The sequence below is a fragment of the Balaenoptera acutorostrata genome, chromosome X (genome assembly GCF_949987535.1).
Source record: "Balaenoptera acutorostrata chromosome X, mBalAcu1.1, whole genome shotgun sequence".
Taxonomy (NCBI): domain Eukaryota; kingdom Metazoa; phylum Chordata; class Mammalia; order Artiodactyla; family Balaenopteridae; genus Balaenoptera; species Balaenoptera acutorostrata.
The window spans coordinates 96,966,565-96,983,373 of record NC_080085.1 but is presented as its reverse complement, the minus strand read 5'-3'; the positions used below and the strand labels follow the sequence as shown (position 1 = coordinate 96,983,373).

General features: G+C 41.7%; 1 protein-coding gene across 2 annotated transcripts in view; it reads left to right on the top strand.

The window, feature by feature from the left end:
- The first annotated feature begins 399 nt into the window (after positions 1-399).
- The window catches only part of AMMECR1 (AMMECR nuclear protein 1), a 110,488-nt gene continuing 94,078 nt past the window's right edge, over positions 400-16,809 (top strand). For both annotated transcript variants that reach the window (XM_057538884.1, XM_057538883.1), the window contains exon 1: positions 400-895. In XM_057538884.1, the coding sequence (XP_057394867.1) occupies positions 423-895 (473 nt within the window). In that variant the 5' untranslated portion in view covers positions 400-422. The remainder of the gene's footprint in view (positions 896-16,809) is intronic.

The window sequence follows — 16,809 nt, the reverse complement described above, 5'->3', positions numbered from 1 at the left end:
CCCCTCCCCTCCCACTAGTTTCCCTTTCCCTCCTCTGACCCGGGGCGTGCCCACCTCTTCCCTTTGCTCCCACTCTCCGCTTTCTTCTTCTTTCCTTCTCCTTCCTTCCTACTGGGCTTCGCGTCTTTCATCCTCTGAGAGCCGCGGGGCGGGAGGCTGAGGCTCGGCTCGGAGGAGGAGGCGCGAGGCCGGCGGGACAGGCGCGAGGTGCCGAGCCGCGAAAGCGCGGGGCGCGCGCCGGGGCGGGGGCGCGCGAGGGCTGGCCGCGTGGCCGGGCGTCCGGGTCAGGTAGCGGCGCGCGCGCGCGTGGCCCGGGAGCCCCCGGCGCGCCCCCGGCGTCCGGGGCCGCAGCGTGCTCGCCCCCGCCGCCAGCTCGCCTCACTTATGGGTCGGAAGCGCTGCGTGGGGGAGAGTGTTTCAAGATGGCGGCGGGTTGCTGCGGGGTGAAGAAGCAGAAACTGTCCAGTTCGCCCCCCTCTGGCTCTGGTGGCGGTGGTGGCGCCTCCTCCTCCTCCCACTGCAGCGGAGAGAGCCAGTGCCGAGCCGGGGAGCTGGGACTAGGAGGCGCCGGTACGCGGCTCAACGGGCTAGGAGGTCTAGCCGGAGGAGGTAGCGGCAGCGGCTGTACCCTCTCTCCCCCTCAGGGCTGCGGCGGCGGCGGCGGGGGAATCTCCCTGTCGCCCCCTCCGAGCTGCGGAGTGGGCACCCTACTTTCTCCCCCGGCCGCCGCCACCTCACCCTCGCCCTCCTTGTCGTCCGCCGCCTCGTCCTCATCGCCCGGCTCCCGGAAGATGGTGGTGTCAGCGGAGATGTGCTGCTTTTGCTTCGATGTGCTCTACTGTCACCTGTATGGATACCAGCAGCCCCGGACCCCCCGGTTCACCAACGAGCCCTAGTGAGTACCGTGCCCACCGCCGCCCTCTCCCTTGCGCTCGGGATGGGGCTCAGAGTTGAGGTAAAGTACGAGTCAGCCTCCCCGCCGGCCGTTGCCCCTGCCCCTCTTGCTGCCCCGGGTCCCCGGAGCCGCTCGCTCTGAGTAAGGGCACCCCGCGCTTTCTGCCCTCAGAGGCAAGCGCCTCACACTTGGAGCGGGGTGCTGCCGCGAGAGATGGCGCGCTGGTTCCCAGAGGTGTTCACTTTCTCTTTGAGGTAACTTCGAGGAGTTTTGACCCTCTCCTCTCCTTCGCCACCCTGCGTCTCATTCGCCCGGGTTTGGGAGGTCTGGTTCCCTCACGATGTTGACTTCTCCTGGCTTGGGTTTCCTTGACCCCCTGTGAAAGCCCCGCCGGTATTCCCGCCCCGCGTACCTTGCACATGGAGAGTTACTCTTCCATTGCAGCGTGAAAAATAGCACCTATCCAACTTCTGTTCTGCTAGTGATGGAACTTAGCTCCGGAGCCAATGAAGTTTACCCATCTTTCTCTTTCGGGTTTCCTTGTGTCCTGGGGAGGGAGGAGGTTTCCTTCAAAGCACATTTTCCCTTAGTACCTATTTTTATCCGAACATACCCATTAAAATGTGTTTCTAGTGAAGCGCACCGCCGGCTCTCTCACATTTAAAGAGTGAGACTTTTTTTTTTTTTTTTCATTTCACCGTCTGGGTAATATAGCTCATTCAAAGAGAGCTGTCCCCATAGAGCCACTGTCAGTTTGTACATTAAGCGTACCTTCGCTTTTGTGTCGATTTCACTTTTAAGAAACCCATGTTAGGCTCGACAGTTCGAGAAATAGTTGAACAATAAGTGTGTAGGAATTTTTACGGTTTCCTTCGGTTTTGTCCTTTTAGTTATTTTATCCTTCAAGTGTGTGGTTGAGATTATTTAAAATAACACTGTTACAGCTAAAAGCCAGGTTAATTCTGGTCCCTGTCCGCTTGGATGTGTGGGAGATGGGGCATATGTTGTTTTTTTAATGTGTAAACTGAGTGTAAACTGACTTTTTGAGTTAAACGCTAGACAGAATGTAAAGCCCAAGGAAGGGCAGAATGACAAAGAGGGTGATTGTTTTTATTATGAGTACTTAGCATCAACAGGAAAAATAATAGAGAAAAATTTCAGTGAAACTTATACTGAAAAGCATCAACCCTTTTTCTAGCTAAGACAAGTGCCCCTTGTCCCCATATCATAAATACCTGAATTGATGTTCTTTTTAAACTGCTTCTTTTCATTTTGTGAGATTAGGGGATTAGACTGCGACTGGATACGTATAAACACTTCTGCCTAGACTAAAAATATTCAATTAATATGTAAAGTGGAAATTACAACAAAGTGTCCTGGAAATTATAAATTTGCTTCGTTTGTTTTCTTTGGCTTTGATGCTTGAAATGTATTTAATTTTGTATTTTTGCCACTCTTCTGTGGTCTGTGCTTTTTCTTTCAGACTTGGTTCCTCTTTGGGCATTGGTTCATAAGAAATGCATGAAAGAGCATAGAGACTGATACTTTGTCAAATAAATTAAATATCTTGATAAGTTTCATAGTTTTAATTCTAAAAGCTTAAATCCTAAACCCACACCTGTACTTAGCCAATTTAGTTTTTGGTTAAGAAGTAGAATTCGTTTTGAGAAAGACTGCCATGTTTAAAAAAAATCTATGAAATATTTATTAGGTTGAGTCACTTATTTGTGACTTTTCTGTCTTCTCTTGGATGTCTATGATGTATTAAAGCCAGTCCGGGGATGATACATAGGTTGGCTCAGCAAAGTCATGGGACTGCAAAAATTCACTCCTGTTTAGTTATATGAGTTTGGCAAAGGCTGTTTTACTATTCACGCTCCATTGCTCCAAAGCATATGCGAACACACTTTCAGGAGGTGCTATTTTCACACATTTTAAAGTGAGTTTGGGTTAACTGAATGACTGTAACAAGAATTTTAAAAGGAAAGTGAGCTTGACCAGCTCATACAGAAAATGCTTTTGAAAATGTCATTTAACAGTGGCTACTTTGCACACGTATTTAGGTATTGATTCTCCTCTAATAGTCCACCCACTGGATTTCTTTTTCATGGAATTAAACAGAAAAAATAAGACACCCTTTTGACCACTGTGGATATGTTGAAATGATGGTGGAAGAATAATAACTATTATTTAGCAGGCCTTGGCTGTGTCATGTATTCTACCAAACAACGAATTTAGAAGAGCCGCTGAACATGACCAAGGGGAGAAGGAAAGTTCACTTAAGTGGAAAGAGGACTGCATCTTATTTTCATTTATCTTAAAGTCATTTTTGAGGTGGACGGTGGAAAAATTCAGGAAAGTTTCTTAAAAGCAGTGTTTGATTATGGGAGTGAAATAACTATAATCACTTGACAGTGCCTTAGTAACCAGAACCCATTTTCTTTCTGTTTTACATATTTAATAGCATTGTGTACTTATTAGTGTGGCTTGGTGCTGGGGGCCATAAGACAGAAATAGGCACATTGCTTTTCTTTTTTTCGTCAGAGTTATTAGGATCGTGGTGTCATGAGCAGTGCTGTTTCAGGTCCTGTCTCTCTGTCCACCAGAAGACGTGCTTTCGACAGTGGCACATTCTCCTGTGGGAAAGCACACCGTTTTCATCCCTTCCCAGGACCTTTCTGTCAAAATGTCTGTCACTGGTGAAAACTGCCTTTTATAGGCTTAGAAGTTCTAGCTTCATCAGTGACCCTTCCACTTTGGAAGGTTATTAGAGATTTCCAGTGATCTATCTGTTTCAGGTTTGGCGGGGAGGATGTCACTATAGGAAAAGGCTGTGTGGATACAAATTCTTCACTGTTGCTGCTGTTTCTTGGAGTACCTACCTCATTGCGAAGAGGTAGCAGTAGCTGGGACTTGGGAGGACAGTGGAAATCTGTTTATTGGAAGGCAGGTAACATTTGTGTTCAAAGTGAGGAATGAATTACTGAATCCTTGGTCTCAGTTGCACAGCCACATTTGCCCACAGAACTAAGATTCAAGACATGATTAAAAAAATGACCTTAGGTGCATTTTACTGTTCAAAGTCAGAGCTCTTAGATTTATATTGAATAGATGGGAACACAGCCACGTTATAGGAAACCATTTGCTACCATAAAGGGATCCACTGTGCCAGGTGTCGAGCCAGTTAGACTCCAGAACCGTCGCTCTCAACCTTGGCTGCACATTCGAATCACTGAAGAATTATTAAAAAATATGGATGCCAGGGTCCCAACCCCAGAGATTCTGATTTAATTGGTCTTGGATGGGGCCTGGGCATCAGGATTATTAAAAGCTCTCCAGGTGATTTTAACATGCAGCTGAGGAGGAGAACCAGTGGTTGTATTCGACTAGGCCTTTCTCCTGATATTCTGATTAATTTGGTCTGGGGTGGTTCCTGGGTACTCGGATTTTATGAGCACCCTGGGTGATTTTTGGTAAACAGCCAGTTTGGGAAACACTTGCAGTGTGGTCTGCAGAAGACATCACCTGGAGACTTGTTTGAAATGTAGGTTCACAGACCCCCACCTCAGACCTGCTGAATTTGAATCTGCAGTTTAACAAGCTCCCCAGGTGATTCTTATGCACATTAAAGTTTGGGGAGGAGTGGTTCTCGAACTTTAGGGTACATCATAAGCTCCTGTAGTGCTTGTTAAAACACAAATTGCTGGGCCCCATTCCCAGAGTTTCTGATTCAGTCGGTCTGGGGTGGAGCCGTGAATTTGCATTTCTAACAAGCTCCCTGGTGATGCTGCTGCTACAGTTCCCAGGACCACAAGTTGAGACCCACTGGGTTAGAGAGCGGTGAAGACCTGAATAAAGTAGTTGAGCAACTGTAAGGGAAGGGCAGTTTTCACTGTCAGTTTCCAGTATAAAACTTACTGCTTCCGTGTTAGTATATTTTATCGTGGTCTTTCTAACTTAGCACCAGGGAGATTGAAGGCTGCCAAGATCATCATAAGAGTCTGAGGTTCTTGGGATGGTTTCAGTCCGAGGTGGGGTTGGCAGGGAGGAAACCCTCACCTGGAAACCTGCGGTACGATTTTCAGTCTTTTTTCAGAAATTGTTAAATGTGGGGGGCACATTTTAGGAATTAAAAGCAGCTCAAGTATACGTTTAAGTGAGTTGTATTGATTTTAGTAAGTAAAGTCCCCCTCTGTTCCCATAAAAAATGCTTTGATGATTAGTTCGCTTAAATAACATGTTGTGATGAGATTTTGAAAGCTTTTACTTATACTTACGCTTGCTGGATTGCATTTTAAGAATTTCCCTCATTAACAAAGAAATATAAAAGGATCCTGCTAAGGGACTGGGATTGTTCAGTCTTTATATCTTTAATGCTGTGTTGCATGTCACATCCCATGAACTTTTAATTTTAATCTTCTTACCACCTTTGAAGTTAATGCAGTACTACATTCTGTATAGACCATAGCACATAAAATATGTTTTACTATTAAACATCAATAAGTGTGGTTTTTCCATTGCAGTGAGCAAAATGTATTTTTTAAAAATCCACTCCTGGACATGCAGATTTTGAGAGACTCTGATCAGGTGTTTGAACAATTACCTTTTTCTTGTCGCAGTAGTCAAATTACTGTTTCTCTGTGTGCTTGGGAGGAATTGGGTTGCTCTAGGGAGGTGAGAGGTAGGCACTTTGTTTCACCAGAACAGTAACAATCCTATCGCATGTTAGTAAAAAAGATGATTTGATAATGCAGCTCAGGTCAAAGTGATATTAAATCAGCATTTTAAACACAAACTATTATATTTCTAGTATGTCCTTTTTGGATGAAGACTGACCAGAATGGCCGGAAGGTGTATGTGTTTCTTGCGGATGATACTACTAAGCCAGTACAGATGTCCTTATCCACGCTAGCGTAATGGTCATAACGTATAGTTCTTCTTTTTTTAAAAAAATTGTCTGAAAAATTGTTGAGCATTTTTGGATGTGTTATATGGGTTGTTTTGCAACAGTGTTGATTTCCATTGGAAGGCAGTCCGGTGTCCTGTCTTACTGATAGGAAAAAAAAGCAGGCATGCCCCCAGTTGTCATTTATGCTGTAAAAACCATCAGTGACTGAAATGGTAGGATGTAGAAATATAAATTACAAAATTATTTTTATATCCATGCATAAAGGTGTACGTAGGGCAAGGTATATTTAGTTACAAAGGAAAACTCGTTGCTTATTTTACCTTCTCCCCCATGTGGCCAAAGGGAGTGATAATCTAGCTCATGATTTTTATTGCTTATGTATTGTGTTTGTGCTGTGTTCAGGTCCCAGTTAGTGGGTAGCAACCAAGAAGGAACCTCTGCTGGGATCTCTCAGTCCAGTGGGAAGAAGGAACACTACTGAGAAAGAGAAAAATGCTCTGTTAGCCCATGCATAAGTTGCTTTTTTCTAGTATGTGTTTCTCAGAAACATACTAACATTCACATTGTTGTCTTTAAAAGACTGTACACTTTTTGAAATTGTATTTGCGTTAAAACACTATACCCTATTATGGCAATTTATTATAATTTTGAAGTCAGTTGTGCTTCCCATTAACAGACCATCTTTTTGAGAATGTATATGTGTGAAACACTAAAACTTGTGCAATGAGATTAGTCAAAGTTCCCTATTTCAATAGGCGTTTTTCTGTTCTCTCCATGTCACACATGCTTGCCTGTTTTAAAGCAGCACAATGACCAGGGCTTTTGCATTTAAATTTTCTTAAATAGTCTTTTTTTCCCCCAACTTGTGTAATAATGTCTCTTTTTGATACTGTTCTGAATCAATTAAGCTAAGTGAGTGAGGACCAGCAGTAAAACCCAGGGGCTGCCAAGAATGGACCTTCAGTGTGTAAGCTGTCTTTCCACAATCAGTAATTGGGCAGTCGCTCACAGGACACTGGAAACAGTGTGGGAAGCCAGTGGTTGTGTAGGTGGGAAGAGTAGATTCCCAACAGTAAACTTATTTAGAGTTGAGCTTCTGTAGTTAGTGTTGCTAAGAGCAAAAATGAGCCACAAGCTTATGTAGTAGAAAGAAAAGCGCCCAGAGGAAAAAGTATGGGGCAATAATATAGCTGGTTGGGCGGGGCGTATTTTATGTTTGGTCCAACTATAAGTGGCATCTTTTCTATCAAGTGTGGGTGTATTTTCTGCAACTTTTAATGTATCATACTTTCAAACTTGCTCAACCTTAAAAATGTTAGTGTTGAGTAGCTGAGTGGAAATTATATGTCACTGGGGAAAAAACCCGTTTTTTGGTTTTTTTTTTAAGCATATACATTATGCTGAGTTCCGTGGATGGAAACTAGAGAAATAGAAGAAATAGTTCTGTCCTCACAGAACTCACAGTCTTGTTCAAGATATGATACAGATATCAAAGTTTCTTAAAATGCTTACAGAGCAATGTATACATGATTACAGGTGAATTAGATACATGAAAAATGTTGTACCTAAGCATGGTAATGACGTGGGGTAAAGGAGTGCTCAGGAAGAAGGCTTTTGGGAGAAGACAACTTTTCAGCCAAGGTTTTAAATGGCAGAAGTACAGAGACTATTGGTAAGAGTCGGTATGACCAGTAGATCTGGAAGTCTTACTTGGTTGTTCTCAAACCAGTTGCTGTCACCGCCACACCCCTTGCCACAGCACTTGGGGATTCCCAGCAGCTGTCTTCAGTCAGCAACTTGCACACTCAGCATTCGCCATACCAATCCCCTTGCTCTGGTCTCTAAGATCATAAAACTTCAAGGAAATGGAAAGTAGCCTTTTGTCTTGGGAACCCTCTGGGAATGCTGGATAAGAAATATTGGATCTGATTATAGTTTCCCATGTTAGGAAGGGAACAGAATTTGCAGACGAGTCCTCTAGAATGTGGGATGAATTGGAAGGAGAAGAGTCTCAAGGTAGGGGAGCCCAGCGAGGCTTAAGGTGATGAGGGCAGGAGGAAAACTGGCGTTGCAAAAGTAGGGAATGCGCCCCAGGGACAGAGTTTGTGAATAAAGGAATGTTGAAAAATCAAGAAGTGGAAGAAGTTGTCAGTGTATGCAGAGACTCGCACTCTAGGACCAAGTTTTGTGTAGGAGTGGAAAGATTGCAGCTCACCTGTTTTTTGGTTTCCATCATTGCCTCTTCTTTTCTTGGCTCTGTGCCTAGCTATTCTTGTGCTCAGGAAAAGTTTGTTCAACAGCTCTGTTGGAATGGCGATGAAATTTGATCCCAAGTGTAAGAACCTACCCCGCCCACCTTTCACCTATTCCCAACTGTTATCTAATTTGAGAGAAAGGAGGAGAAGACATGTTGGTTTGATCGAATTTGGATCACGTATAAAGATAGCTGAGAGAGCTCTTGGATGAGGATCTGAAATCAGGTGATTGCATGTGAGTAAAGAGGCATTGCAGAAAAAAAAATCTACGAAATTCCCATTGCTGGGGCAAGTGAGGCTTTGAACATAATTCAGAGTGTGTAAGTCTGAGAAACCAGGAGGATGGTGGTGTCAGTTAAAAACATGGTGGGGGAGGGGATGGGATGAAACATAGTTGGTCACCTGAAATCAGATTTCTTAATATGTATATTTCAAGTGTTGGCAGTTAGCAAATGTTATTTCTTTTTTAATTAACAGAACCACAGAGCGGCAAAGAGCTATTGTGATCATCTTGGGATCTCTCCAGCCTCCCTGTCTCCCCAGTTGTGACTTTGAACTGCCGAAATGGGTAGAGATCAGTGATAGTTTTAAGCTTTGTCTTGCTAGTAAAAATACCTGACAGAATGTTGGGTTTCCCTAATGTAGGTTTATACATTTTCTCAGTCTTCAGGCTTATCAATTTGAAAGCACTCAGTGACTCTTATATTTCCTTATGTGTTTATCACAGCACAGTTGTCAACAAAATAGAGCCTCGTGGAGGACCATCTCAGAAACTTGTATTGGGTTGGCCAAAAAGTTCGTTCAAGGGTTTTCCGTATGATCTTACAGAAAAACCCGAACGAACTTTTTGGCCAACCAATAGTTTCAGGCCTTGGATTAAAGGAAATTTGTGAAGGACTGCGAGTACTGTTTGGTACTAGATTCTAGGTCCTATGTTCTCAAGCTTAGAAAATAAAGAATCAAGCTGGATCTGTTTTGCAGCTTTGCTCAGCAATGAAAGAGAGATGTTATCAGTGGACAGGATTAGCCATATTGCTTTGTGATCTTTGCAATCTTCAGTGGATAGGCAAATGTGAAAAGTTCTGCTTGAGTCCAGGCCTGCTAATATTAGTTTTTTTGTTTTTTTTTCAAATTTATTTATTTATTTATTTTATTTTTGGCTGTGTTGGGTCTTCGTTTCTGTGCGAGGGCTTTCTCCAGTTGCGGCAAGCGGGGGCCACTCTTCATCGCGGTGCGCGGGCCTCTCACTGTCGTGGCCTCTCTTGTTGCGGAGCACAGGCTCCAGACGCGCAGGCTCAGTAGTTGTGGCTCACGGGCTTAGTTGCTCCGCGGCATGTGGGATCTTCCCAGACCAGGGCTCGAACCCGTGTCCCCTGCATTGGCAGGCAGATTCTTAACCACTGCGCCACCAGGGAAGCCCTAATATTAGTTTTTAAAATAAGGTCTGTGATAGTCTTGATGATTCTTGCCTTTCCCCTGTTTCATTTTACAGATAATCCACACTGTGACCCAAAGCCACATGCAATGCTGGGAGAGCACAGTTGACTGTATTATGCAATATCCTGCCAGAAGATGCTGACCAGCTCTCTAGTAATGGAAAGGAGTGAGATTGACTTAACTGCCTATGTAGCTCGCCTTGCCATTCCATATGCTTTCTGTAAGCATATGACACACAATTCTAGTAACATATCTTATAGTGAGATCTTGGATTGCTGCAAGGTGGTGACACCAGATTCTCTGCTTTGCTTCAGGCACTGGTGGATCTTTGAGTCATTCTCATAGTATGGGATCTATGAAAAATCGGTTTTGGTGCTGTCAGCCTAACGGCCACAGCACTGTGTCTGCCTCTAAGAAATGCTCATGTGCTAGTCACGTTGGTGTGCTTCTTCTCTGTGACAGTAGTATTGCTTATGTAGCCTAAAGACCACATGGTTAGGTATAGGTGGTTTGGGTGCAAATAAGTTACATCTCTGGTACAACTTGGACCTCAGTACAAACCTCATTGTAGTAAGACAAATACCCTCTGTATCCTGATTTTGAACAACAGTGAGGTAAGTGTTTAGATGCTGGGTGCTCTTTTCACTTTTTTTTTTTAAGGTGGTACGTGGAAGACAGTGTTGGTGATTTATTCACTAAAGAAGAATCTCATGAAGTCTTCTGGCCTTTTTTCTATGTTAGAGTATTCCTTTCAATGCATTTCATGAAGTTCCCCATGATTAAGACAAACAGAAACTCCCATGCTTTGTTTGCATTAGAAACAAAAAACTTGCCAGTAGGTTGGCCAGGTACTTGATTTTGTGGAATAGCTCTTTGATGGTAGAAGTAGGGGGCTAGGCAGTCAGTGGTTGAAAATGTTTGTTCATTTCCTGGATCCATCTACCCCACACCCTTGTCAATTTAAAAAAACCCCACAAGAACAAATGGGAATGATACTGCTTCTATTTCTCTGACACTAATGAGGTGATAGGTGGTTTGCGGTGTATTTTACTCTACGAAGTCCTCTAACCATTGCCCTGTTTGGCAAGTTGTTTTGCAGAAATCCACCCTTCCACACAGAAAGCATGGCTCTGTGGAGACAGAGAGTCACACAGGGCTGGAGGCAGGAGTAGGGGGCACGTGGGGATCAGGGAAGGAGAAAAATGAGATTGTTGTCAAGTGAGGTGATGCCTGGATTCAGGGCAGATAAAGAGACCAAGTGTGGAGTCTGGAGCGGGACTGCTGCAAGAGGCGTATTTTACATGATACAAACCTAGGTGTCCCTCCTTTAGGACCAAGAGTCGTGGCACTCTGGTTAAAAAGAAATGATTCCTATCAGCAACAGATGCACAGCATGAAGTTTAATAACATAAGAGGACTTGCGTACGGGTCCCCCGAGTGCTTCCTAGAGACCACGTTGAAAACCATTCACATCGTGTCCTCAGAATGAGGCCTCTGGGTAAGTTTGGGAGCCGTGGGACAAGTAGCTTAAGTATAGTCCAAATGGATAAATGTAGCCACTCTCTGGTCATTATCTTTTTTTTCTTGATTTATCCTTGAACATAGTTATAAATCCTCAGGTATTCAGATGTGTTTTATTTTTAGGCCTGTGTATTTAGGTATTAATAGCCTCTCCTTAGATGTATGACGTTTCTTTTACATAGCTTGCTGCTCATAGTTATTCTCCATCACAAAGATTATGGAACAGATACTATGAAAGGAGAGACCCAGGTGTAATGTCTGATTGCAGAATGCAGTCATAGGAAGGCATCCTACTGAGTATACTCGGCTCTTCTGTACCTTATCTCCAGTGTCTCTTAACAGGACCCACTATGGTCGATTTAATTTGCAAATTACACTCTTAGAGGTAACTGGAGTATCAGCTATTTTTGGTTAATGAATTTCTCTTCAATCATATAGATGTATACTGATTTTAGCAAGTTTATTCTTATTGTGGTAAAAAACACATAACATGCGATCGAACCTGTTAACACATTTTGTAAGTGTACAGTACTGTTAACTATAAGCACCATGTTTAGCTTACTTTTTAAAGGTACGTAATAGTGGCTCTACCTCAAGCAAGTAAGTTTTCATAGGAATGTTGAGAATCTTTTAAAAATCTTACCAACCCACATTAGAGATGCATGAAGCCTACTCCCACTTCGTCCCAGCTTACCCTTCCCCCTCTTACAAGAGAGCCTAATTTAGGCTTTGAGGTATTATTTTTCCAAACTTACTGAAAATTATGAATAAACTAGATTAAAGGCATTAGAGGCAGAAACAACAATTTTTAAAAAACATTTCAAACTAGTAGCATTTCAGTTAGTATTTGACCTGGCATTTATCATTTGCTTTGTTAGTAGACTTAATACCAACTACCTGTATTTGAACAGAGCTTGATTTTCTAGCTTTCCTTTTAGGTCGTTATCTCATCCTCTGTTCTTTAGGGCTTTCTAACGAATTTGCTAATAATAATATAAGGAAACATCTTTGACAGGTCAGAGCTTGGCCCTTGTTCACCCACTTTTAAAGGTGGAAGGAGGGACCAAAGCATTAAAGGAGAACATTAGTTTTGACAGTTAATCCTGATATTTCTGGAAAAATGTGTTTTCTAGAGAGATGGAAAATTGGAAGACATCTTGCCTCATGGGATATTATAAGTAAGGCCTTTCAGTCCATATGTGTGTGTATAAACTGATTAAGCACTTTTTGAAATTGCTTCTTACAGTGTACACATTTGTTTCTAATGGAGAGCTCACATCTAAATGTGGTAGTGGCATCTGTGAAATAATAGGTATGGTAAAGTCATGGGTCTTGAAAGTTGTTTATTTGCCCTGTTGTCTACACAACCAGTATGAGGTTCTTTATCATTAGCAGAGGTGCAGACATTTTTAAGTAATAGCACTGAATTGTAATGCATTAATTTGAATTTTGGAGCAGTTTCTAACTTCTTCCATTTAGAGATGCCTCTGCGCTTCTAAAGGAGAAAATAGAAATTCCACCATGATTATCCCTTTGCTTATAGACATTTAAAAACGAATATTTGTTCAAGCTTCAGGATTTATTTGCCAGCATTATCTTAAGACAGTGTGTTTTACCTCAAAACCTATCTCTTATTCTAAGCTAGTACTGCTCTTCATATTATGGTTAATTCTGATATTTCAGTTCAACAAGTGATATAACTGTTGTGGGCAGAACACTGTGGTAGGCTCCTTTTTGGGTGCGGGTGAGTGATCTATAAAATAGACATAAGCCATGCTTCCTGCATTTAAAAAAGCTTGCAGTCATATTGAGGAGACAAGATTCAGGAAACAAGTAATGAGGTCACATATGACTTAATGGCCAAGTGAGTGATGGAGACAATGAGGTCTGTAGGAGTTTGGACAACGACTAATGTGGGCTGGGGTTATATAGGAGGGCTTCGTGGACAAAGTAGGATTCGGCTGGGTTGGCCTTTTTCATAGATAGATCAAGCATTCTAGACAGGGAAACGACTTAAAGATACAGAGGTCAGAATGAGCATTAGACAGTGGTCAGTGGGCGCCACAAAGGTAGTTTGAAGTGGGGGAGATCCTAGCAAGAAAGGGGATCCATCACGAGACTGTTGCTGTAATTCAGGCATTGGGAAATGAAGGTCTGCCAGTTGACAATTTTTAACTGTTAATGGCTTGTGAATTGCCTCTGTCTTGGTAAAGTTTCCCTTTTGTCCAGTTAATTATGCCTCAGCAGGTTCTTTAATATCATGAATGTCATGAAGCCTGGACAAGAGACTGGGAAATAACACAAGTAGGAGTCTGCTGTGTAGACAAAGTACTTTCATTCATCAATAGACATTCAATGAAGTCAGTTAGATGTAACATTGGTTTTATCACCCTTTGCCTGAGTGCCGTCTATGTTCGGTGTTCTTTTTTTTTTCTTCTAAACTTCAGTATCTCAAACATAAAGCTGGGAAAATTGAATAGCTGCAAAGATTATGTAATTGAAAGAATAAACCACCCTAATTATTATAGAATTAAATGGCTTTAAGCCACTTTTTTCCTCCATAAATTAATGAAGAAATTTTACTTGGATGTTGCAAATGTAACCCACATAAGGTAGGTACTGGGAATTATAATAATTACAGGAGAATTGTGTACTAATTTTTGAATGATGTTATTTATTAAATTAGCTTTAGATTAGTCTAGTGGGTGTATTACTTATGGTTCTTTTTTTTTAATTCTTTTTTTTTTGGCTGCGTCGGGTCTTCGTTGCTGCGTGTGGGCTTTCTCTAGTTGTGGTGAGTGGGGGCTACTCTTTGCTGTGGTGTGCGGGCTTCTCATTGCAGAGCATGGGCTCTAGGCACGTGGGCTTCAGTAGTTGTGGCACACGGGCTCAGTAGTTGTGGCTCGCGGGCTCTAGGGCGCAGGCTCAGTAGTTGTGGCACACAGGTTTAGTTGCTCCACAGCATGTGGGATCTTCCCAGACTAGGACTCGAACCCGTGTCCCCTGCATTAGCAGGTGGATTCTTAACCACTGCGCCACCAGGGAAGCCCCTCCTTATGGTTCTTAACATACCCTATTCGAGAATGCTACAACTCTTAAGACACAAACTATATAAGCAAAATCTTTAAAGGTTTTATAGTATTATTTAGAAACAAAACTCTGAAATAGTTTCCTGAATTACAATAGAACAGCATATTTTTATTTTTTGTTGAACAATTGCTCTTTGAAGACAAAAGAGCAAAATTCTCAGTCTTTTGTTGATAATTTGTTTTTAATTTTATTAAGATATAAGTTTAGAACCCCCAAATTCTTCTTCAGTGATCCCTGTAAAATTTTATTTTAGTAACTCACTTTTTTTGTTCTCTAGAATATGTTTCAGAATATAAGGAAATTATTTCGCAACTATGAGACTGATCTCTGACAGGTTCTAGCCACATAAGCATGAACGTTGTGCCAGCATACTCAGGAAGTAAAAAACAACACTAGCACAATGCTTATGAACAGTGTTCTCTGTGTAGTCAGGTTATGTTTATAAGTAGATCAGCTCTCCCTGATGTCATAGCCTTGAATTATGAATAATCTGTAACTTGAATTATTTGTTACTACAGTGAGGTGAAGATATACCAGATGTTAAAAGAAAATAGGGGTAGTGAAATATTTTTGAATCAACTTTTTTGGAGAAGAGATGGATTTTGGCCTATATGGGTGATCGTAGACCCCTGCCATACAGTAGGGTAGGAGGCCAAATGGAATCCAGTGGTTCTTAGGACAGACCACACAAAGGTCCCTGATCACTCTCAGTATGCTTAAAATCTTTATTAACAAAGGTGCATGCCCACGCCAGGGGAAGGAGAGGTAATTTTGTTTATACAGGGTTGAACCACTTAGATGCCAATTTCATTTTTCACAGGCTTCAAACAATAGTCATGTTAAATGGGCAGTGGCCTCCATAGTGTAGAGCACAATCAAGGAAAAAAAAGTCAGTGGTTTTCCAGTTTGGCTGTGGCAAGAGAACAAGCAAATCCCGTTTTAAAGTGAAAAAATGGGTGTAGGTCCAAAGGGTCCTGGTTCCTGTCTCCAATGGGCTGTTCTTAGAACCTTTGCTGTGTTTATTTCAGTTCAACCTAGAGAAATTCAGGTCAGTTTTTACAGAAGAGGAGCGTTTTAGCCTTGAAGCTTTCTTTCACTTTCATGAAGAGTTATAATTATTTGCCATCCCATGATAACCATTCATTAACCCTTTATTAACTTAAATAACTTGCACGAGCCCAGCAGGGCCACTGGTGCTTTCCTGTTTTCAGAATTGTTGTTATATTTATTTGAATACTTTGGTCTCCCAATCTCCCCCACCCCAAAATTGAAGCACAAATCCAGGAGGATCCTTCTCTTCCCCTTCCTCAACATAATTTTTCTATGGAGCTTCATCATTTTTGAAAGCAGTCGTCTTGAATATTTGAAGGCTTGGTAGCAACTGCATAATATATAGAATTTTGACCACTTAAATCCTAGCAGTGTTTAACCACTTTGCATTATCTAGAAAGCTATTTACTGGTCCTGCTAGTTTTCCAGTTTGGGGAGGTGGTGGAGTGATGGTGGTAGAGAGGTTGTGAATTTATGACTTCCAAGTTTTTTCAAACAGTGGATTTGAATATCTAAAGGAGTACATAAACACTGTTTAACTGGACTGATTTTGAATTCAGAGCAGTGCTAGATTTCAAAGATTTCTAGGTTTTCCAGGCAGTTTAAAAGCAGAGAATAAGTGAGATGTTCCATTGTGCTCCTTCCTGTGCTTTACCTGAAAGTGGGTATCTTTATCTCTATGTGTATAATTGACATCATAAGATCTTTGTGGATTTATTTGATATTGTTTGTTATTTGGGGACTGACCTGGCTACATGTAGCTGTACGCAGGAGGGTAAGAACATGTGTTTATTGTTCTCAAGGAGGTATGGCACAGGCTTTAATCACCTGCTTATCTTTTACCTATGAGTCCATTCTTATAGAAGATTGGAATGCTTGGAAGGCTATTTGGTACTATTTACTTATTTTTTTCTACTGCTTTGTTTTAAACTCTAGGTTTCCATATTTTAGATAAATGCTTCTTTCTTTCCTAGTACTTCTGCAGTCAGGAGTTTTTAAGCTATTGCCTAAGAATGCATTTTGAGGGGGGGCGTCAGCAAACACACTGAATATCCTACATTTGGTGAACCAAAGGAATACCTTTGTTTGTTTTTATGGAAATTCTTGATGTGTCTGTTCTCCCATTAACATAATTTAGATGAAGAGAAGCAGATTTGAAGAAGCCTGACCCAAGGGATTATGAGTTATCCTGAAAGCACAAATAATATTTTAGCATGTAATTTCCCTCATAAAATGTTTTATGGCAGACTTGTTTATGTCATAGATCTGAGTCAAAGCTGAATTCAACACATTAGTCTCTAACTTATCCAAAATTAATATCTTCTGGCTAAGAACCAACACTGCTTTATGACTCTTAAAGCATTTCCTTATATTAATCATCAGCAGTAGAAATTTGCTTTATTTGGGGGCCATTTATTTTCAAAAACAATTTTTTTATCACTTCCTGAGTTATTGCGTAGTTTACAATGCAAAGAAAACATCCAGCGCAGGGTTGGATGATAGGATAGACTTACTAACTTAGCAACTCATTCACACATATTGGCCTTAAAGTACATAAGATTCAAATTATTTATATTAATGTCAGCAAAATGAAAAATTATTTAATCAAGGACTGTAATGCTTGCTCATAAATTCCTAAAATTGCAGATTCT